Source organism: Trichomycterus rosablanca, chromosome 3, assembly GCF_030014385.1.
Source record: "Trichomycterus rosablanca isolate fTriRos1 chromosome 3, fTriRos1.hap1, whole genome shotgun sequence".
Taxonomy (NCBI): domain Eukaryota; kingdom Metazoa; phylum Chordata; class Actinopteri; order Siluriformes; family Trichomycteridae; genus Trichomycterus; species Trichomycterus rosablanca.
In genome coordinates this window covers 44,044,244-44,068,913 of record NC_085990.1, presented here as the reverse complement: position 1 = coordinate 44,068,913, position 24,670 = coordinate 44,044,244, and the positions used below count along the sequence as shown (strand labels likewise).

The window sequence follows — 24,670 nt, the reverse complement described above, 5'->3', positions numbered from 1 at the left end:
TTCTTACTCGTCACTTCTTTTCTCAAGACTCAAGAGGCTTTATTGTCATTTCAGCAACACAGAACTCACATAAAATGTACATTTCTAAATCATACTGTCGGTAACATGCTCATAACCATTGCAAATATTTACAGCTCAAACAATGACAACCATCCTTTTTTCATAAACCAACCATCTTTAACAGTCCAGTTATGATTGGTAGTGACTTTAATAAAGGACCAAGATTTAGAAAAAGCAACAAATTTAAACTGGAAGAAGAAGAATAAATAAGGAGCAGTAACAGAATTCAACAAAAGAAAAAAGAAAACACCATTTGAAACTAAATTAATTTATAATATTCCTAACACAATGACAGTGATAAATCTGGTAGAAAAAACAGCAATACCAATGAAAGACTGAAAAACATAATGCCAACACCTCCATATACATAAAACCTTTTTTTGTAAACCATTTTGGTTTACACACATACAGGCCTTAATACACTGCGCAAAAGAATTTCTATCCAAACTGTCAGAAACAGACTGTAAGGGTGGCATGAGGGCCTGACGTCCTCTAGCAGGACCTATGCTCACAGTCCAGCACCATAAAAACTCGATTGCCGTTCGCCAGAGAGCACCAGAATTGGACGGTCTGCCACCGGCATCCTGTTCTCGTCACATACAACAGCTGCCTAATCATGCAGCATGATTGATTTGGTGGTGGCTCAGTAATGGTCTGGGGAGGCATATTCCTCTTCCGTGTGATAGGTACCCTGACTGTTTACAGGAGACCACTTATCCTCATTCAACGAAAAACACAAATTTACATCTAATATTGGTTCCATAACCTATATTGTCTATTTTATCATTTTTTTTGCTTTGAAATGATTTTGTATCAGTTTTTGAAAAACTTAAAAAACCCTGCTATAAGGAAATGTCCCCTCTGTTAGCCAGAGTAGTGATAACATAATAGTTGCATGTTAACTAGGAACCTCTTCTGCTTAGTCTTCTTCTCTCACAAGGGGCTGTATATTGCGACTGCTTATGAAGTTTTCAATAACAACTTTGCATCTGCCGAAAGTGACTTCTTTTATAACCAGCATATAAAGTTAAGGAAAATATAGTGTAATGTAGTGTTGTTTAGCAGCACACAAGTATCCATTTTACAATACAGTGGTACCTTGTAACTCAACATCCCCTAAACTTGAAATCTTTAAAACTCAAGTCCTGTGTCAAGACATTTGTACCTTTAAACTCAACTTTCACCTTAAACTCGAATTGTGTGCGACTGTCGCTCTCTTCACATTTATGCTGTCCGTTTTACTTCAAATAAGTGAGCAAAAAAATAAAAAAGTTCAATATTTAATCATTTTTGCCATCATTGCACAATGAAAGCACACGATAAACAGCATGATGTGATTGTAAACATTTGCCACATGAATAGATTGTTGGTAATGGAATATAATATGATAATAGTATTATTAATATATACAGTATAATATAACATTTATATGATAAAATATATGAAGTTTCACAAGACCATGAAATGCATTAACAGGTTTACCATACATCCTTATGGGGAAAAATACCTTGAAACTCAGACACTCCCAGAACCAACTGACGTTGAGTATCAAGGTACCACTGTAATTTGGATGCAACATTAATGGTGACAGATGGAGTGTTAAACACCCTATTTGATTCAAGTGATTTAGCCACACCCATTGCTAACAGCTGTATAACATTAGTTCTATATAATATATACATTTTGGCAAAAGTCTGGGCAAAGCCTTTTCCAGCATGTCCATGCCCCAGTGCAGAAAGAGAGGTCCATTAAGTGTGGTTTGATCATTTAACCTATGCACCTGTGGACATGTGAAAACTTTGTGACCATCTCTGTAGTGTATAATTAATTGTAGCACATAAAAGCTAACCAAAGGTTTTAATCGTAGATGCAATTTCAATATGGAGAGTGTTTCTTCACCTTGCAGCACGATCTTCCTGTCTGTGATGTCGTGCAATACCGGTGCAAAATTCTGCAGTCGGAAGTGGAACCAGTACATTATTTAAAACTCTCAAAAACCATGCAAGTCCATTACAAAATACAACAGAAAACTCCTGAAAAATAAGAAAGTTATATAACTCCAAGGAAGGGTTGGGATTTTGATTTGACATTAACTCTAGAATTGTTCATTGTTTTTTTACACATTTAAGTAGTACAGCATAGGTGTGCACTATGTACATAGTAAAGTAATATGTGTGAAGAAGCCAGCAGGACCATTTGGTGACACTCCCACAGTCTATTATTGTGAAGTGTGAGCCTGACATCATGTTCTTGTTTGTAAATGTGTGAAATAGGATCGTTATGGCATTTAGCAGACGCTTTTATCCAAAGCAAGTTACAATTGTTACTGAATACATTGCAAGCAATTGAGAGTCAAGTGCCTCAAGAGTCAGTGTGCGACCACTTCTTCACCATGTATAGCTCTTCAAGCATGAACCTCACAGCCAGAGGATTAAAAACAGGAGAATGTGTTGATGTACTGCAGCAAAACAGCTCTGAACCAAGCTGCCTCGAATATAAACTTCATTCATTTTTCCTATCCAAAAGAATAAAATGATCACAAACATCTTACGAAGATTTAATGTACATTTATTTTTACCACATGGAACATATAGTATAAAGATTTCATACTGAATAAATGATATTCATTGAGCCAAAAAAGGGAAAAAAGGAAGAATTTACATTACGTTTTAGCTACATAGTTCGAAATACAAATATGAAGAGTTCATATCACTGGAGAAAAAAATATCTCAACCGTGTTTCATTATCTAGAGTTTATTTTGTTGTACCAGAAGATGAAATTAAAATATTTGTGTCTGCTGTACTATGGAGAAACTGTGGTGAGGCCGAAAGGTGGTTCTGTTTATATACCTAAGGATTTTATGCGATGAACCCGACTCAAGTGTCCACTTTCATTCTTCAAAGGTAAGAAGTGTGAAGCATAAGAGTGAAAGACAGGGCAGGAAAGAGAGACAGAAAAAAGTGTAATGTACAACATCTTATATACATCACAGCCTGGGCTGTATCTTAGATGAAAATCAGTCCGAGGAGGTGATTTCTTTATAAGGGGCGAGTCATACAATCAAGGGGTTTGACAGAAGAGCTGACAATGTCCCAGGTTTCAATACTTTGGGGGAGAAAGCCTTTATCTCTCTGCCATCAAACCGAATCTTAAAAATTGTTTAAAACTAGAATGAAGCTGCTGAGCCAGGATTTTTCCACAAGAAACAATGCTGCATTGTGTTCAGTTGTTCGGAGTACAGAACTGTATGGAAAACATATACAATCTACTCCACAAGCCTCTACTGCAAGGTTATTATGCTCATGGCTAATAAGCAGCTCCAGTAGGGATGACAGTGCAGCATCACAGTACACCTACAACACCATCAGAATGCTCACTTGTCTAAACAGACTCAAATATGAACTAGAACTCTGCACCTAATTTGCCCTTCAGGGGAAAGCAAGGGTGCAGGTAACCCCAAACTCACTGTAAACGCGACAGCAACTTTGGTCAAAATTCTATTTATTTTATTCATTTATTTATTTTGCTATAAAAATGTGACCCTTTCCCCACTGAGTAAAACATAAAACCTGGGGTCCCAGTCAGTATCGTTTAGTTGGCATCAGAGTTTACAGTTTGTGTCCATTTTTGAGGTTAGTTTACGATCCATAGCTAATTTGTGAGAACCTCCCCAAAATGTGACACAGCAAAAATAGGACTCGAAGGGTGAAATCCGAAGGGCTTGCATAAATTAAAAAAGGGGGAACAGTCATTTTTCTCTGTTTTCCACTCCCTGCTCACCAAGGACACAGGCGGTGAGGAGAAAATAAAAACCAGAGAAGGTGGAGCCACCGCTCCCCACAGCTGTCATGACTGGCCAATCAAAAAGAGTACATCACAGATGACATGAGACACTGAGGAGTTCATAAGAGGTGAGGTGGAGATGTCCAGTAGCCGTGACTCGTAAAGCGTAAACTCAGAGTGGTTCTCCTCCACCTTAGCAAGGGCGTGTAGAGCCCGAGCAGCCCGACGCATCATGTCCACGCTAGTGGGTTCGAAGTGTGCCCCCTGCATGTGCAACAGGGACCCTTGGCTCTGCTGGAACTGTGTGGCTGCTAAACTGTCCTCAAGGAAGCTCAAAAGGTTTCCTATGCTGCCCTTTTGTACCGCAATGGCACGGGCTGCTAGGCTGTCACCCTGGGCAAGGTTGGCCAAGAGTACAACTGCCATCTCTCGACATACAGGCACCTTTCGTTCTCCGACCAGGCGTACAAGATTCCCAAAAAGCTTTTCTAGTCGACTAAAGGGAGGGGTTGCTAAAATGAGGTCCACGTTATTGTCCTGTATACTGAGTTTGCTGAGAGTCTCCAAAACCAGTCTCTGAGGAGATAAGGCTGCATTAAGCCCAAGAGTGGGGAAGGGATCCTGTGCTTCTGCCGAAGGACAAACGGCCCAGTGGAGCAGGCCGTCGAGCAGAGGAAGGCAGATACTCTCCGAATAGATAGAAAAGTCCAGCTGACCTGAGATGTTGGCCAGGGTGACCAGGCAGTTCTCTCGCAGCAGCTCCAGGCAGTCCCACCACCATTCGTTCTTGTGGCTTACTTCCTTGTCCGCTTCCTCTTCTTTTTCGTATGTCAATGGTGCCTGTTTACGCTCGGGGTGCCGATGATGAAGCAGCACGAGGCGGCCCAGTAGCAGCAGCAACCCTGGATGTTTGGACATCTCCAAGTCATTTCCAGGGACGAATGAAAGACTGCGGACAATGTTGGAGACGCATATGCAGCGGCGGGCAAGCGAGTCCTGCCATTCTGAAAGCGTAATTAGTGGGGCTTCGTCCTTGCTGTGAGGTTCATCCTCTAATACAGAGTGCTGAGAGGTGGTTATGCTGGGAAGAACAGGCTTGCTCGTCTCCTGGTTGGTTTCCTCTGTCTGTGCCTCCTCCTTTTCTTTATCCGATACTGGTTCCAAGGATGTTTCAGGGCCATTAGCAGGTTTCTCCTTCTTCACATCTGAAACATCTTCTGTTGGTTGTCTTGTTGAGGATGGCAGAGTTTGCGTCTGGTCCTCCTCTTTACTTTGATCCACATTACATGAGGGTTCTATCGGTGCCTCTGTCTCTGCTTGCTTCTCAGACACTTCCTTCCTTTTACATGTCTGGACAGGCCGTGTCTGCTTCAGCTGCAAAAGATCCACTTTGCTCTCAAAATAAGTTTGAATGTGCTCTGTTGTATCTCCACCACCAATACTCCAGTGCACCAGACCACTGTCAAACTTCTGAAGCCGCCCAAGCTTGTTACAACAATCCACAACAAAAGGATCCTTCTTTTTCACCACCTTCACGGGAAGCCTGTCAAATTTGCTGGCCTGTTTTGGTCTTTCCTGAGTGACACTAGCATCAGCAGAGGGTGGCTCTGATGTTTTGGGCTCTGTGGGTATCTCCTTTTTATTCTCGTCTTTCTTCGATTCGGTCGTTTTTTCTGACTGTGCTGCTGCCACACGTTCCACAAGCTGAGATGAGTTTTCATCTTCGTCACCCTCCTCTTCTGTTTCATCATCGTCTTCCATGGCTGCCGCCATGGTCTCTTCCTCGAGCTCGTTATTCTCTTCATCTTTAAGAGCATTAGGGTCCAATAGAGTTCTCTGTCCTGGATCACCAACTTCATATTCTCTTAGAATGCCAAAGATCTCAATAAGGCAACGTCTGTAATACTCCACTATTAGTTCCAAGAAGCCTGGGAGCTATAAAGGAAACGTAATTAGAATTAGGTAGAATAAAGGTAACAAAAAATAAAATTCTAAAATACTGGAGTAATTTCATACATTATGTAAGTAGACTTACCTGAGCAAGGTTAAAATTGGCAATACTGTTGTCATCATACAGCAGGATGTTGATGGTGTCTAAAGCCCATGTGCTTTCAGCCAACAAACCTGATTTTAGAGACATCATAACCCGCCATGCCTCTGGAGTACCTACAGAGAAATAAAATGAATCTCTTAGTAAGGAATAGATCATCTTTAATCACTATACTGCGTAAAAATCACAATCACACCACAACTTTTTATAATACTTTCATGGTCCGTGGTCCATGGAATTTACCCCCCCATCGAGCGCACACACACACACACACCACACAACACACACACACACACAAAATCAGGGCTACATTCTACACTGCCCAGAAGAAACTTGAAACCTAGGTACATAATGTAATTGTGCCAGTGGTCTGGGTTATTGGATTTTGTACAGCCCTGTATGATATGACAGTTATCACATTTCACACACGGCGGATTAGGCTGCAGTTTCACAAAGTCCTAGTAAAGCAGTGTGTACAGTGACATAATATTTATGACATAACTGATTTGATGTGAATGTCTTTGCAGGATTAGAAACATAAGCATAATATGTGTTATTTATTTATTTATTAGGATTTTAACATCATGTTTTACACATTTTGGTTACATTCGTGACAGGACAGGTAGTTTACTCTTTACACAAGATTCATCAGTTCACAAGTTTTAATGTCAGACAGTCATAGACAATTTTGTATCTCCAATGCAACTCAATTGCTTGTCTTTGGACTGTGGGAGAAAACCGGAGCTCCTGGAGGACACCCACGCAGACACGGGGAGAACACGCAAACTCCACACAGAAAGGACCCGGACCGCCCCACCTGGGAATCGAACCCAGGATCTTCTTGCTGTGAGGCAACAGTACTACCCACTGAGCCACCGTGCCGCCCCCATAATATTTGTAACATTTTTTGTAGTGTTAGAGTGGGTGTATCTTTATTTTATAATGTTTGTACACTAGGTCACATAGAATATTCCATACTGCTTTGTGTTATTTTTGAGAATTATGCTACCATCACATAATGCAAATTTTACAGTTCCATACTATTACCATCCAACAAACCAAAAGATTTTACAAAGACCTTGAATTGCATGCCCTATGCCACTACTTACCTATATCTTTCATGGTAAGCCGTCTGCGAGGCTTGAGAAGAGGCTGTGTGGCCTCCACAGAGCCTGGAGGGAATGGAGGGTCTCTTCTTAACATCGGGGGTTGCCCCGATGCAGGCATGATGTGGGACGCTGGCACTGGTGGCCCTGCCTTCTGCATCTTGATGTTGCTGTGCATATAAGGAGATTTACTGGGGGAGGTCCTGCTCTCAATGGGCCTGACCATGGGCGTTGGGCTGGACACCTGTGGAATGTGGTTCTGCATGGCTTGAGGAGGCTGGTAGTTGGACTGGAGAGGTCGGCTCATGGGTGGACCGGCTCCTGCTGGGCCATATGGCGGCTGTCTTGATCCTGGCCACTGTCCTTCGTGGTTCATACGCGGCTCAGACGACATCATATCTTCGGATCGATTCATGCCGTGGTATCCCGGGCCCTGCGCGGGTCCTCCAAGAGGTCCTTGCCTGTTCGGATAGTTGGGGTAACCCATCTCACCCCGGCTCTGCCACATGCCAGCCTGTGGGCCGTCGGGTCCAGGCTGCATAGAGCTGCTCATTATTTGAGTGGGCATTGAACCTTGGGAGTTTGGACCTGAGCCAGGCTGTATCCGATCTCTTCCAAAAGAAAAAGGGAACTGGTTTTGTGCTCCAGGGGGCCGGCGTTCTGGACCCGGGTAGGAGCCGCCATACTGGTTGTACATCTCTGGCTGAGTGGATGAAGGACCGGTAGGAGGAGCTGGAGACTGCTGCTGTGGCTGCTGGCCACCAAAAGGCCCGCCATACATCTCTCCATCGTGATGGCGCTTTGCTGGAGGGTATCCTCCTTCAACTGGTCTTTTGTAGTTCTGAGTGGAGACAAATTATTTTGATGTAAACTGTTTATACAAACAAGGAAAATCTTATAAACTATTTTAAACTGTTTAAATTTTAGCACATTTAGGACCACATGAGCTGTTACGAGGCTTTATCCTGATACAAGGCAAGACAACAAAGAACTTTTTAAAAACCTTATAATGGACTATTTCTCATTCTACTTAGGTAATGTATCACAATTAGTGTTTTAAACTCCAAATGGCCTCATATGTAAAAAACTAACACAGCTAATAACAGGGTTAAACTTAAAATGGCATCATGTGTAAAAAGAGTCATTTGGCAGGATAAATGTTTAAAACATAAAATATTAATACATATTTACACAATATTAATAACTTAAATGTATTTAGAATTTTTTTGTTTACCAACCAATAATCTTTCATCTAAATAAATGACATTTGGCCACCTCTAATATTTGTAATGTGTTCCACTTTCTCAGTATAACAGAGTGAAAGCTAAGTAGTTTCACACAGAAATACATAAGTAGATATAAAAAACATGGCTTATTACTATGGTATGTTGTTTCTATGCTTTAAGATGGGCTACTTACTGCCTGTTGCTGTGGAAACATCCCTGGTTGCTGATTTGGATATGAGCCACCAGGAGGCGCCCCCTGGCCAGGATACTGATTGCCATAGGATTCGTGCCTGGAAAGGAGACCATGAATTAAATTGAAGATTTAGAACTGAGAAGCTTTCATTTTAAATACACAACACATTTCATTCCTAAAAGAACTAACCTCTGTTGCTGTGAAGGGTAGCGATTCGGTGAGTACATCCCAGTGTCAGTGTTTGAAGGCATCATGTTTGGCTGTGGAACACCAGGCCCCATATTGCTTTCTGGGCCCATCCCTGATTCTGGCCTGTACAACCCAATAGAGAGAACACTATTTAGAGACATATCATACATTAAGAACTATGAAAAACACATTATTTTAATTTACAAAACCAATCATATTTTTCCTGACCAAGTCGAAGACCTTGAGACTTTACCTTCTGTCGTAGTTTGGCCCATATGTATACTGCTGTCTCTGTCCAATGGGCATATTTCCACGATTAAATTGCTCTCCCATTGTGCTATTAGGTCCCTGTCCTCCAGGCATGAATGACTCTCCAACTAAACACACAAAAACACAAAATCAGTAAGTGCAAACACACTCTCATTTGAGGTTAAGAAAAAGAGTTGATATCCAAAGTTATCAACTTTTAAGCAACCAAACATTTTTTCAAATTTCATTAGGATCTTAACGTCATGTTTTGCACACTAAATAATAATAAGAAATGTATTTCAATAACTGAATATTAATAAATGCTTAGAGTGTAAATAAGCCAAGTAATGAAATACTTTCAGCCACTATCTGCAAGGCCTTGTTTAAAACAGACTGTCCAGATTAAGCAGCATATCACTACATACTCTGATGATAGAAGGTTAAACCAAAGCACATTGCACGTAATTAATTTATTACATTTTGTAAAAAGCACATGTAACAGCTGAGGTATGAAGCAAAGTTTTTGTGACTAGATTTGGACTAGTACAAAAAAACCTATGTATTAAATAGGTGAAGTTTTCCAAGCATAGTTGGATTAATGGATTATACATTAGAAGTAAATACAAACACACACATTATATATATTTTTAATTTATGACTGCTTATCTATGTGCAGAACTACAGCATAATCTTTACAACTACACTTGTCCGTCATCTGTAAGCATTAAAATATGTTGTTATTTTTAAATATTTGGATTATTTGATTAATATTTAAAGGTGCCTTTTTGCATGTCATTTTTAAACTAGGATTACGACAATTAACTGAGTAAAAGAAAAAGCATTATTCATTTCATAAATAAGCTGCACCATGTTTATAAAAAGGTTAAACTTTGACTAGTGCCCATCTTGCTTTGACACACAAACACACGAATATTTAACCCCTTAAAAATGATTTATGAACTCAACCTTAATGCAGAGCTTGATTTTGCTTTAAATTAAGTCTTTACTGGTTGAATTATACAGCAAACAAAACAAAGAAACATAGAATAGAATGAAATTTGGTTAGTACTCCCATGTCGCAATTATTCAACACCTTCATAGTATTGCTGATCTTAAAACCTTCTGCTAGTCTACACGACCTAAAGTTGGGTAAACCATTAGGAACTCAATAAATGCCCTTAATCTGCTTTTATGTGGTGAGATAAAACCTTGGTGATAATTGAACTTCCCAGCAAGACAATGGTCCCAAGCACACTTCCAAATCAACCAGGCTTGTTTAAGGAATCAGTCTTGAGATATCCTGGAATTTCTAAGTAAATTCATCAGCGGTTTCCGCCCTTGGCGTTCACACACAGTTCTCCGACTCCCCAAATATTTTCATGACATTATGAACTGTAGATAGTAAAAGACCTAAATTATTTGCAATCTTCTGCTGAAAAATATTGCCTTTGAACTGACCAAGCACCTAAACCTTAAAGCTAGGTTGACATCTGTCCAATAGATGGTACTATAATGTTTTAACCTCAAACACATTTAAACAAATTCTGTACAAAACCAAATGCATGCGTTTTGAACTTTTTACCTTTACGCATACCACTAAACGGATCCTTGTTCGGTTCATATGGACCCATGCGGCCAGGCATCTCTGGAGTGCTCATCCCAGACTGGTAGCCTGAGTTGGGGGTCATAGCGTTTCTCCTAGAGAAAGCTGGGTCACTGCTGTCAGCAAATGGATCCTGAAGGTTCACACTGCTCCTATGAAACAGACCAGTTAAGGAACCGTTCCCAGTCAAATAAGACGCACAACCACAATAAATTCAAAGAGTCCGAACTCACCTGCCACTTTGCATTGGGGGCATTTGGCTATGTGGCGTGGAAGCAGGAGTAGGAGGTTTCAGGTCCCCACTCTCAGCCATGGAACTGCTTGTGGACTGGGGTGTCTGAGGTCCCTGCAGGGAACCAGATCCAGCTGGAACACAAATGAAAAAGAAACAGCATGTAAAAATAGTAAATAATATCTCCATATAATAACAGCCTGTGGAAGGTAAGTCATTACCTGGAGAAGGTGGCTGGACCTTAGCTTGGTTCTTTTTGGTCTCTGTTGACATGATGTCAGGTGGTGGATCTTCTCCACGCTCGATTTTGCATTCGAAAGCATACAAACACTGAATGTACTGCTTCTTTAGTGAGCTGGCTGCACTACTGGATGTGCCAACATTCAGGCTTGTTGCAAGCTCCCTCCACTTTTTATTTTTATTTACCTGCAATCAGTCATTTTAAGTTACATCATTGAACCAGATCAATCACCCAAGCAAGCACATGTACAGTTAATGTAAACCAAAACTACTGGCCTGCTAAAGTAAATGGAAGCAACCTGACTGCTTGATATTGTGCTCACCTGTGTAAGACCACCAATCTCCTTAACACACATGTAGAGACGGAACAGATCGAGTGGTTTGCGGCCTACAGCTGGCAGGTTGGTCATGCCCATGGCTTTTTCTTCAACAAAGGCTAGGTAGCGGTCCACCCACATCTTGCGTTCTGGTTCAGAACCTAGCTCATACAGACGTGTGATCTTTTCGTTGGTAGTAGTAGAAGAACTGGACTTCTACACGGATGGAAATATAATAGAGATGTTATACAAAAAGCTTAACCAGAACATGCCGATTCATTTTATTTATTTGGGTTTTTTTACACCATGTTTAACACACGTATCATTTAATGGCAACTATAGGTACTGTGTATCTGTCTACTTCATCTTGTCTTTATATTTTGGTCCATTTTATATTTTCATTACATGCTGATTCATAACCTTTTTTAATGCACCATTACAATTTTCAGGGCATTCTCTAATGAACAATGTTAAAAACACTCTGCAATTGGTATCAATGAAGAGAACTCCTTTTAATTAAAGGTTACATATTATTTATCTAATTCTATAACCATAAAAGCCAGTATTTGACTGTCACTGTCTGCTATGTGGAAAATCAGTAGATTTAGAAAACATATTGGTTACAAATGCAGTGAAACTTGAGGCATTGAAAACCACATTTGCCGTTTAAAGTGTATTTCAAATAAACCTCATTTCCAATAGTTTGGACAGTATGTACAATGGTAAATAAAAAAGTAATTTTACTGTAAATATGTTGCTCAGTCCTGATGCCTAAGGAGTTGTGATTCCCCCTTGTTACACAATAGCAACCTGTCTGGAAAGCAGAGATCTACACACAACCTAGTGCCACAGACATGCTCAATGCCAGAAGGTGCTCTTGGCACTGATATACATACCAGCTGATGAGCGCATCTCAGTAGTGGAAAGTGTACCCAAGCAAATTTCAATGAACAATTATATACTGGCAAGTACAATGATAGTTGTTGCCAATAAAACCAACCCCAGGAGTGGCTGCACTGTTGCTTTTAATTAGCACTGGGCTTGTATAGCAACCCAACTCACTCATTTGCACTGACCATGTAAATTATGTAAATAGTTTTATTGTCTCTCTGTATTTTAATATATGTTTAATACTTTGATATAATACAGCATTTTTCCCAATGGCACTAAAATAAATAATGAAGTATATTATGTATGAAGAGTTCAAATGATCAAACCCTCTACAAACCTTTGATTTGGACTCTGTCTTGGGTGTTCCCTCAACCTTGTTGTTTATCTTCTGTGCTTGGTTCAGTTTCCCATCCATGCCAAATTCTGGACCAGGGGACATCCCTTAAAATTAAAGCAACATAAAGTGTGATGGAATGAACAAAAGCACTGGTGGTTTATTAATAACAGAATATAGCCATTTATTAGGCGTTAATAGCTCACCACTGTTGTTTGGCATGTTTCCACCCATAGAATATGGTGGTCCTTGGGTGTTCATCATTCCTGGCATGTTATTCAAGGAGGGCCCGTATGGAGGTCCTGAGCCCATCATACCGGGAGACATGTTGGGATAACCAGGCATTCTGCAAGGCAAAAATGTCAAATTTATTTTGTTGCTTGGGAGAGAGACAATTTTTCGACATTATGAACTAGAATTTGTCAAATGTTAATTAAATTTTGTGCTAAAGCTTGTAGTGTGTAACCATTACCATCAGATGATAGAATAATTATTCTTTCTTTATTCATTTTACTAAGACTAGTAATTTTGTGATAATAAAACAGTGTATAATGTGCAAACTTTTATATCCAGCACACTATTCGGTACATGATCCATTTTTGATCTGCATGATAAAAAATGTTTGAAGCTATAAATTCACTAACCCAAAACTGTAAGAAATAGGGCACTTGGGTGGTGCAGGGGTCTAACACTCTAGCCCACCACTCTAGACCCTGAGCCCTTGAGTTTGATTCCCAGCTGTGCTATTGACTAGCAGGGGACCTACACAGACAGGCTGTGTGTCTGTAGAAAGGATCCCTCCTGCTTGAAGCAGTGTTCAACACTGTGGCAGTTACGACTTCTGCCAGCTGACCGAGGCACCTGAACGGCGGGCAGCTGATCATGAACGGCAATGCATCACTTTACAAATGTGATTCTTCGCTCTGTGAGACCACGTCCCTGTTAGGTGAAAATAAGCGATTGGCGACTAATCAAATGAATCGGAGGGAAACGTGTGACCACTACAGCCCTCCTCGACTGGAAATGTAGGCAGCGACAAAAAAATACAATACGATTGTATTGGGTAAAAATTTTATACATAAAAAAAATGCTAGTTTACTAACACAATTAAACTATATGGATCTGCATACCTGGTATGTATTGAATTTGTGGATCCATGTTGCATGGCTGCTGTTTCTTGCTGCTTCCTGTTGAGGGCTGGTGGTGGGCACATCCCAGATCCCACCTGAGGGGGCATGTTGCCCATATTAGGCCCCATGTTGGGCCCCATGTTAGGTCCATAAGGTCGTACACCCATCTGTCCATGTGGCATTCTATTAGGTGGCATTCCAGCAAACGGTGGCCCTCCTCCCTGTCCAGACATGGGGCTCATAGATCCACCCATGCCAGGGCCTGAGTAGTTAGCATTGGGCATACCACTGTAGCCAGGTTGCCTGGGGTAACCTGTAGAAACAGGAGAGGTGACTTGACATAATGTGCTGCTTAATAATATAAGTAGCATAATATTTTCATGTAAATTAACTAAGCCATCCCTTAATTCTTATCATAGATAATAGTCATAAGGCTGCCATGCTGCACTAAACATCTGTCACACATGTATTTTTACTAGAATCTACAGGTATGGGTGACTTCATGAACATCATCCATTGTCTTATTTCATAATACTCGCAGCATTACATACATCAAGTCAAAAAACATCTGTACATTTGCCCATAACTTTGGCAAATGTTGCTACATTTTCAAAATTATTTTACTGAAGCACCAGATCATGATAAATAATTCAGACTGACAAGACTCAGTCCAGTTTCCCTAAAAATCTGACATGTTGACCGATGGGTCTGAGGTTCATCCACTGGGCTAAGCTCCAGTTCTTGAACTTGCTTTTTGACGTCATTAGCATGCAGGTTTTTCGGTAGGCCGCTTTGCTTTTGTCTTTCGTAGCTACCAGTTTTACAGATTTTAAGCAGCCATTTAAGTCCTCCTTTTTTCGAGTTTTTTACTGGAAAAAAAAATCCCCATACAGTTTTTAAGCAGATAAAAGTTCTTAATAAAAATTGTCCTCAGTGTTAAAAACCATTTTGCATTACTATATTGTCGTCTGCTGTTGCTGAACGTAAAGAACAAATGGTTGTCATGGTAACCAATATTTTAAATTAGTACAATGACCTTGTTGTAGTATCCAACAGTTGCCCAACATTTGATAGTTATAGGCAAAGGTACAGCGGTCCCATTTTTGACTCAATGTAAAATATCAGTATAACATTTAATATCGGGCATGCTTAAGTAGCAGTGCACACCCTCAAGTCTACCAGGGTGTTGCTGAAGCACAGTCACAGTGAAAGCTTAACTGACGTTTGCTGTGCTACGTCAGCTGCCTCTTTTCACCCACGCTAAAAATAGCTGCACTGTGATCTACTGGGCTCTCAGAGAGCAAGACACAGAGAGCACATCCAAAAAGATGAGTTCCCCATACTTTCAGATTCAAACTTTTTACACAACATTAAAAGTTAGACAAAGTCAGTTTGTTCAAGTAAATGTGTATTAAATACATAGTAAATGCTTTTACATGTTATCATTAACAAAAACTTTTGGAAAGTGCCTGAATACACTGTTTTAATGTATTCATGCTAATGCACCACTTAAGTTTATTAAATGATTGGAAGTTATTTTACTGATTCAACAATAGAACAGAACTGATAGCCAGAACTATTTAAGTATTTGGCTCTGGACATTCTGGATCAATTTAAATCCATCAAGAACCATAATTTAAACATATCTGGCAACAGAGTGGGCTTAAAGAAGTTAAAACTGGAGGCTATAATTACATTAATCAGAGGTTATAAACAATGTGCTCTTCACTTAATGCGTTTGTGCAACCAAAGACAAAGTTACAGCTCAATTTTTTTGTTTGCTCAGCGTAAGCAGGAATCAAGGTCTTCTTGAGATTGCGTCAGTAAAAAAAATCCAAATGTTCCAATTTGTGTTTTTGTCCAGCTAGCCAGGATTAACAAAATGGCTTTGATGGAAACACTACGTAATGCTGCATAAACTACAGAATTGGTCTGCAGCTTACACAATTTGCTTCATATCCATAAACAGCTGAAGCACACAGAGGTCAAAGCTTCTTAGATGAATACAACATTTAGACATTTAGAAAGGGGTAATAAAATTGGCTGAAAGTGGAGACTATTTTTTTTTTTTTTCTTGCAGCAACATGTCTATAAGTTTTACGCTGCCAAACATCAAAAGTGAAACTCTGTCATCTTTCATTTATCTCTGGTACTGTTGAAATCCTTACCTTGTGGGCCATATTGGCCACCCTGAGGCCCAAATCCACTCATTGAGTTATTCTGCTGAAAAGGCCCCATTCCGCTATGCATTTGAACTCCAGACGACTGGCGAGGCGACAGGGCGGAGCCAGACTGAGGAGAGCCGTAAGGTGGCATTTGGTTTCTTTGCATAAATCCTGGTAAATGAAGATAAGCAGTTAAGTGAGAAATTACAAACAAAGCTGTTCTTTATTTATTTATTTTTTTAATCTCTAGGTTTAGCTTTACCTCTGTCCTGGCCCAAGCCAGGCTGATTCATACCAGGGTGCAAAATACCATCAGACTGACCACTAGGGGGACGAGAAGGCATCTGATTTCCTGTACGAAAAAAAAAAAACAATGCTTAGTTTAATTAATTGTGTTATGAAGAGCCGCCCGAATTGGCAAGATAAAAAAAAAAACCCTAAAAGGTAAACATTCAGGTCCAAATAGCAGCCAAAATATCAGCTTCTGTTGAGACGTCAGTTCTCATGAATGGTCTAACCTGGCATGGTTGCTGGAGATAGGGGGCCCGAGCGGGAGGCTGATGCGCTAGCGGGTGAGCCGACAGGGGAGGGTGAGGGGCCCCTGATGCCGGGCAGGTGAGGCGAGGTGTGTGGGGAAAATGGCGACTGTGCAGGGTTGCTCTGTTCACCCTGACTGCTAGACACTCCAGGCGTGCTGACACCAGGACTGAGCGCTCCCTCTGTACCAGTGGGCAGGTCATCAATAGAGCCTGACAGGTCCTACACAAAGAAAAGAATAAAGACTGTTGGTTTGATAAAAATACAAAAAAAAGATCAAAATTCAAAAGGTTGTTCTCATATAAATGCAAGATAAGAGAGGGTTAGTTAAACAGGGCCAGAAATGCTGACTGGAGAACAGAGATACTCCACAGAAAACAATTGAAGAACAAAAGCATGCTGGCTAAAAGCTAACAAGCATTGGCTAAAAGAAAACCTTGATGGACCTTCTGACATTACTACATCTTTTTAAATTAACTATTGATGTTTAAGATTATTCACTGTATCGTATGTGCCAATGGTATACTTTTTACTAGCCTTCTCTAGTGTAGATAACTGAATTTAACAAACAGCAATTAATAAAACACCCAATTCTGAAAAAAGTTGGGATATTTTGTAAAATGAAATTAAAAGAAGAATGTATGATTTGGTAATTCTCTTAAACCTTTATTTAACTTACAAAATTACAAAGAAAAGATTTTTTTATGTTTGCTCTGACCAACTTAGTTTAAAAACATTAACACAATTACAAATTAATGCCTTCAACACACAAAGTTGGGACAAAGGCATGTTTACCACTGTGTTACATCAATAGTTTGGGACACTAATTGTTTCCGTTTTGCAAGATGAATTTTTGCTTATTCTTGCTTGATGCAAGACTTCAGCTGCTCAAGTCATGCTTGTCCAATTTACTTCATAATATGCCATATATTTTCAATAGTAGACAGATCTGGATTGCCACACACACCCACATCGCATTTCTACAAAACCATGATGATGTAGCCCATGCAGAAGGAGGTCTGGCATTGTCCTTGTACTGTTATGCTTAGATCGAAATGCTCTAGGAGCACTGTGGTGGCATTAGACTGCTGCATGACCTGAGACATTGAGCTCTGAAGTTGGAATCTCAGGTGTGCTTTTAACCTGGCCACTGACACTCTGATATGGCTTCCTGTGAGACTCAATAAAAAAAAATTGCTTGTGTTGGATGGGCCATATGATGGCTCTCCTCAGGGTAGGACAGGCACAAGTAGAAGTTAGAGGTTACACTGGACAAGACTAGATTGTGAGGAAAATGCAAAAGCAAAAAATGTACATGTACTGTGAATATAATTAAACTTAATGAGACTGAGACCACCAATCTGATTGACTATTAAGTAGCTAAGTTCTGTATGATTCAAAGACAATGTTAAAAAAAGACACACAAGCAACAAAAAAACAAAAATTTTGAGGAAAAAAAGAATTCATCAATCTAAACAAGACATTTAATACAAAAATAAAAACTTGAAGGGTTTTTCTTTCCTCCCTGACATGTTCAGGAAAAAAAAGCACCTAGTGAACTCTGGCACAGCTCCTGCTAAGCCACAGTCACCAACCTCAAACCACCCGCTGGCCTTATTCGGCTCATCTGAATGAGTGCCAGGGGAAGAAAAAAAAACAAACAAAAAAAAAAAACCACCGCACATGCACAGTAACCATGGCAACTCTAGGATGCTTTAAGTGCACTTGTGCTGAGTCAGTATTGACAAGTTCACTCCATCTGTCTTAGGCTTAGATGGCAAAGCAACCACTGTCTTACTACAACAATTTAATGTGTAGTGATGCAACTTCTGCATTACAGATGCAACCTTTTAACGTTACTAATGAGATGCGAGATGAGTGAGTGTACTGTGTGGGTGAATAAAAAGGACTTCTTAAGCAGCCAGTACAACTCTTTTACAGTAGGAATGGACATGGATAATATACAGGGCAATATAGGGTTGATGTGGCAAATACATAGATAAGTATGAAGCACTGATTCTGTATTTTCTTGCCAAGTAAGTAAAAAAAAACAAAAAACATTATAACCAGCCAATAACACCACATATAATGACAAAAAAAATGACAAAAGGACAGGCTTGATGCAAAGCCAGCAGTGACTTTACCAACTTCACTTTGTAGTATAGAACTGATGAAAACAATCTATATCACCTGGGCTTAGTTAAAGATAGAAATCTTTCTTTTATGTAAAAAAATATATATAAATATAAACTTTCAGGTTACAACGATAGTATTTAACAATAGTTAAGATGTATGAAACAAGTCACTGATGTGGAGGAATTTCAGCCCACTTTTTTGCAAGTTGTTTTAATTTGGCTACACTGGAGTGTTTTTAATGACCATTAGTGACCATTTAATGTCCTGCCACAGTATCCAAATGGGATTCAAGTCAGGGCTTTGACTTGTTCACTCCAAAACCTTGATTATGTTTCTTGTGAGCTCTTTAGAGGTGGACTTGCTCGTGTGCTGTGCAACATTGCCTTGCTGCACAACCCAACCGCCCTTGAACTCTAGGGCACAAATTGATGATCGGACATTGTCCTTCAGGATTTTCTGACAGGGAACAGAATTCATAGAGTTTTTGTGGTCAGCAGTTATTCCTCTTATTGAGGAATCGTGTACATTGACCTTAAGTGAGGAATGTGACCTAGATGCACTTCTGATAAACTTTTGGTAGGCCAACTACTTATGGGAAGGTTCACCACTGGTCCAAGTTTTCTCTATATGTGGATACTGGCTCTCACTGTGGTTTTCTGGAGTCCAAGAGTCTCAGCAATGGCTTTGTAACCCATTCTAGACGGGTAGATTTCTGTGACTTTGTTTCGCATTGGTATTTGATTCTCTCTAGAATGTTGCATCATGCACTGCTTTTTTAGACAATGCCAGGCTGATTCTATTTAAGTGATGTTTAAAATTAACAGGTCTGGCAGTAATTATTGCTGGGTGTAACTAGAGAAACTGAATAAATTTTTAATTAAATTTGGTTAAATAGTTGATTTACTAGCTAATGGGGAAAGCTAGCTTAAGTAAATGTGGTATGATGATCTTATACATATAAATGTGACAAATGTGCAGAAATAGAAGGGGACAAGCATTTTTCGCAGGACTTTGGGCATAAAAATAACTACAATCAGGATATTGTAATACAGCCATTTAAAGACGGTTTGTCAACAACAGATGGTGGAAATTTAACAGACTTGAATAACAGTGCATGCTCTGTCAGACGTGTGCATTTTCTTATTAGCATAAGAACAACAAAAAAGAAAAGCAGACTCACAGGTAGACTGGAGGGTCGTCCTTGCATTTCCTCAGATGAGCTCTTAGTGGAGGCTACTGGCTGACTGGAAGGAGCACTACTGGGCTGTGAGCTAAAAGACTCCTGGGAAATCTCCTAGAAGACACAGAAGTGAAGCACACGGATTAATACAACCATGGGAAAAGACAGGCACATTTAATATAACTGTTAGGTCATTAAAAACAATTATAGTATCTTGTCTTTCTATTTTTGGTCCATTTTATATTTTCATTTTTATGTCTGTAAGGGAAGTTATAATTGTTCTTGTGTTGTCTCGTGTAAGAATTTCTTTTATGGCCCCAGACATGTGTAGTTGTTTCCTTTTCTTTGGTGTATTTAGGGTATTCTATCAGGAATGTACTGTATCGAGACAGGCGTTTTGCAGATCACACAAGTTGGTGGGTTCTCTCCTTTTAAAAGGTGTTGGTGGGTTATCCTGGTGTGGTGATTCTGCATCTTGTGTGTATGACCTGGTCTATGCATCATCCTTGTTGTAATATTGATGTTAGGGCGCATCTCACTGACTGTTTGTGGTCTGTGTGTTCCATTTAGTTTGTCATTTTATCTTAATGTAAATATTTATTAGAGGTTTTATGTCTATTGAGGGGATTTTGATGTTTGTTGTATTTTGTCTTGTTTTTGTTCTCTGGCTGGTTGATTCGCTTTTACTTTTTATACATGGCCAAAAGTATGTGGACAGCACTTTTTTTTGTTGAGGTCAGGCATTTTATCCACACCTAATTGAGACTGAACACAATTTAAACACTTGAGGGTTAAGGGCTTTGCTCTGGAGTCCAATGGCAACAGTGACAACTTGGCAGTGGTAGGGCTTAAACCGTTGGGTTATTTTAGGCAGTGTGTTTTGGGTCCAGTCCCATAACCGTTGAGCTAACGCCACCATTTACATTTTCAGCATTTAGCAGACGCCTTTATCCAAAGCGACTTACATCACAGTTACAGTTACAGTCTGAGCAATTGAGGGTTAAGGGCCTTGCTCAAGGGCCCAACAGCAGCAACCTGGAAGTGGTGGGGCTTGAACCAGCGACCTTCTGATTACTGGTCCAGTACCTTATCCACTAGGCTATGGCTTGCCACTGTTCATATGTACAATTGTAGTAAGTATGTGTAATCAACACCAGTGCACAGTGGAAGTTCAACATCTCTCTTTTAACCTTGGTCATTACCGCTGGGAATCGTTTTTAGTTCAAGTTGTATTGGGTGTCTTCATAACTATTAGAAAATATTGGGTGTATTATATATTAGCCATTTTAAGGGCATTGAGAATTATATTAGATTGAAACGTTTTGAAATATATTGTTTAAAAAAAAAACTAATCCATTCATTAAGGAAATAATCAACAGACTAATTATCAAAACAGGTCACAGTGCACACTTTGTGGCAACAGTTTGGGGAATGCTCTTTTCCATTCTAGCATGATGTCCCCATGTGGACAATGCAAACTCCATAAAAGAGTTTTCAGTTTCTCCACAAGTTATGAGTGAAGGAACAACATTGGTCTGGATAGAGCCCAAGTTCCCACAGATACTTAAAAATTCTGTGGAAAGCTTTCCCAGAAGAATGAACCCTGTTGTAGCTGCTTAAAGGGGACAATTGTAAATTCTATTAACCATGGTTTTGAAATGAAATGTCCAACAAGCTCAAATAAAGTTAGTCTAGTTACCTGAGGAGGTGGAGGAGGAAATCGTGGATAAGAAGACTGCTGCTGTTGCGAAGCATTCTGGGAGTATGATGACGGCTGCCCCTGCGCTGAGGGCTGCTGTGAGGCTGACGTTGGTACTTGTGGGATCTGCTGAGATGGAGATTGCTGGCTGGGTGTGTAGCTGGGCTGAGCTTGTGACACTGGAGGAGCCTGAGAGGCACCCTGCGGAGGAGGCTGGGTCTGGGGGGCTTGCTGCTGAGGGTATGGGGACTGAGTGGACTGTGATGCAGGAGGCTGAGGGTAGGGACTCTGTTGATTTTGGGCTGGGCCCTGTGGAGGTGCACCCATTGGCCCTTGAGACTGCTGGGGCGTGTGTGGCTGTGGGTAGGGATGTCCACCCTGAGCGTGAGGGGTAGATTGCGGTGGAGGCTGTGGATACGGTGACTGCTGCTGACCCGGGTGAGGGCCCGGACCTTGCTGCCCATAATAGGGCTGTTGCCCCTGCTGCCCATAACTGCCTGGTCCCTGCTGTCCATATCCCATCTGCCATAACATAAAAACAAAGAATCTAAGTATTTACCAAATAATTACATACGTTTTAAAAATCAGTTCGCTAGCTTAAAGCATTTAACCAGACCAGCCTGCAACAAGATGAACGATGAATTTGAATTCTTGCCTTTTAACCATCTAAGCTTTTGTTTTTGCTTTGAAACAATAAGGCACTCGAATAGAACAGCGGTAAAACACACTAGCACACTGCTGACATCTCAAAGCTGCTAAATCAAATCTCAGCTCTGCTACCGGCAGACCGGATGCCTTTACAGACAATGATTGGCTATGCCAAGGGTGGGAAAGCCGGAGAAGATTCCTCATAACTGCTGCAATTACGACCTCTGCAACAAATTGTCAACAAAGTCTTTTGCTTACTCTCACCCACCCTCAGTGTGTATGCGCCAGTCCCCCCACCCCCCCAAAAAAAACTTTGAATATTGCTTGTTTGTTGCTGTGTTCACACATTGTTGTGATATTTAGACACAAGCAGTGTTTCATATTTTACTAGTCCGTCTTATATTTGTGTATTTAGTCTCACATGTTAGTAAGAAATTTGAATGTGCATATTTTTTAAATCACAATCGATCAGAACAAACACAATTAATTATTTGTTTCATCACCTTATAATAAAGCTTTTTCCAAAAAAGTACCTTAAGATACCACATGCATCTCTTTTTTATTTGCATGTTTAGTTAGCCCGTATAATAAACTGTTTGCTACTGATTTGTTTGAAATTTACATTAAGAATGCTGAACTGTTTAGAATCATGAAGTTTACGTTTACCTTACTGTTCTACCATTAAGCTGTTTAAAATTAAATAAAGCATGAAGCCTCATTGACATGAAACTCTGTGGGGTGTTTTTGATGGGACGCAATACGCTTGTTGCTTAATGCATAACCGGCGACTAACAACAATATGTATTAGGTCAAGGGAATTGGCTAAATTTGCATTCCCAGCACTGCAGCACTTCACTGGAACTTCTGCAGTTAGATTCTAGCACGAGTGTATACTTTCATTTGATCATCGTGAGCTGAGCTTGTTACACCCCTACTAACTTACCATCAGACTTGTGATTGTTTCTAATTCACTATAGGTTCATGATTTGAAATTCAAACATTTCCAACACAAACTGTGCAAAACGTGTTTATTTCCCATTTTTTGTAAACAGTAAAAAAAAAGGGAAACATTTAGTCTTCTAAAATTAAAAGTACAAAACGGTGGATTTGGAAACTAATTTCAGATGAAAACAAGAACATGCATGGAATTTGTACATGTTCTTGTTCTACTAAATGCTACAGAAATATGACTTCTGTTTCTCTGTTAGGATTAGATGTCCATATAGAATTTTTACATCCTTTTCATTTCCCTTCAAATTCATGTTTTACCATAGTTTTATCCTGGTAAGGGTCACGGTGGGTGTGGTTTCCCCAAAATCACCAGGTGCAATGCAGTCAGGGACTGGGACACAACCCAGACAGAACATCAATCCATCGTGGGGCCTCTGCCATACCGCCCTCAGACATAGCCAATCATGTCTGTATGCAGACACCTGACAGCCAATAGCACAGCTGGGGATTTAAACCCTGGATCCCAGCGTTAATTAACTGCTGTGCCCAATTTGCATCATTAAACGCTAAATAAATTTAGTTAGCACCACAGGCATCATCATAACACTCAGTGCTGATTTTGTTTTGTTTAGGTATGTCAAATGTCTATGCAACTCAAGCAAAACATTTAAAAACTATTAAACTGAGAAAATATTGGACATGATTACAGCCTAAACAGGCTAAACAAATTACTACTGCAGGTCTTGATGTGCTGTGTGCCACAGACTATGTGTGAATATAAAGAACTCACATAATATTTTACATTATGAAATGATTAATATTAATGCTGTAATAATACATGTCGACATGCTCAGATATTGTGTCCAAAAATCAATAGCCATTTAACTTTCCTAACCTCATAGTTCACACAATCAAAACGTTTTCCTATGTAACTAAAGGAAAGCTCTAAAGATATCACAGTATATGTTTACTGTTACAGCATTTAATAGCTACTTCAATCCAAAGCGATCTGGAAACATTGTGACTTAATGCAATGCAAGTAACTGAGAAATAAGTGCCTTTCCCAGCAAGAGGCCACTTGGTGGTGGTGAACCAGCAACCTTCTGATAACCAGTCCATTGCCTTAACCACTGAGTTACCACTGCCCTGTTTGCACTAAAATTGCACTAAAGCAAACAATCTAAAAGCACCAAAAACAAGCCAACAGAATGCATACATCAGAATAATCTTACTATAGAAAGACTTTCTTTAAACATCCAGCACTAACTAGCACATGAGACAAGCTTTCACATCAAATCGCAATTAACCCTTTGATGCACAAGCTAAGCAAACCCCTTCTAATGCACAACATGGGTCAAAAATGACCCATATTCATCCATTCAAGAATATTTTCATGTGCACATTTGTCAGTTATTCATGTATTTGCTGTCTTAGCTAATAAAAGCTATCTATACTAGAATATGTAAACAGCTAGCAAGCAAATAGTATTGGACATATTCAAGATTCAAGAGCCTAATCTTTGGTTGTCTTTCAAAAGATCAGTAAATATGTTTTTGACTACAAACACTTACAAATGTCAGTAGTTTCTGTCAAATTCCATAGTAAATACATAAGGGTCATTTTTGACCCATGTTGTGCATTAGAAGGGTAGTGATACAAAAATGATTTTTATTAAAAAAGTAAAAAATATAAAACTGAAATAAGGATTTGTGATGATCAAAAACAAGTTAATTGAGGAATTGAATGACGA

General features: G+C 39.9%; 1 protein-coding gene across 3 annotated transcripts in view; it reads right to left on the bottom strand.

The window, feature by feature from the left end:
• Positions 1–2,612: 2,612 nt before the first annotated feature.
• The window catches only part of arid1aa (AT-rich interaction domain 1Aa), a 37,925-nt gene continuing 15,867 nt past the window's right edge, over positions 2,613–24,670 (bottom strand). For 2 of the 3 annotated variants that reach the window (XM_062991340.1, XM_062991342.1), the window contains exons 3-20: positions 21,322–21,843; positions 19,623–19,736; positions 16,288–16,528; positions 16,032–16,121; positions 15,773–15,940; positions 13,605–13,917; positions 12,681–12,820; positions 12,478–12,581; positions 11,256–11,465; positions 10,914–11,118; positions 10,694–10,826; positions 10,440–10,612; positions 8,862–8,985; positions 8,609–8,731; positions 8,420–8,516; positions 7,004–7,841; positions 5,880–6,010; positions 2,613–5,779 (exon numbers count right to left, since the gene is read on the bottom strand). In XM_062991340.1, coding sequence (XP_062847410.1) covers positions 3,908–5,779; positions 5,880–6,010; positions 7,004–7,841; positions 8,420–8,516; positions 8,609–8,731; positions 8,862–8,985; positions 10,440–10,612; positions 10,694–10,826; positions 10,914–11,118; positions 11,256–11,465; positions 12,478–12,581; positions 12,681–12,820; positions 13,605–13,917; positions 15,773–15,940; positions 16,032–16,121; positions 16,288–16,528; positions 19,623–19,736; positions 21,322–21,843 — 5,598 coding nt within the window. In that variant the 3' untranslated portion in view covers positions 2,613–3,907. The remainder of the gene's footprint in view (positions 5,780–5,879; positions 6,011–7,003; positions 7,842–8,419; positions 8,517–8,608; positions 8,732–8,861; positions 8,986–10,439; positions 10,613–10,693; positions 10,827–10,913; positions 11,119–11,255; positions 11,466–12,477; positions 12,582–12,680; positions 12,821–13,604; positions 13,918–15,772; positions 15,941–16,031; positions 16,122–16,287; positions 16,529–19,622; positions 19,737–21,321; positions 21,844–24,670) is intronic. The other variant, XM_062991341.1, reaches the window with a different exon arrangement.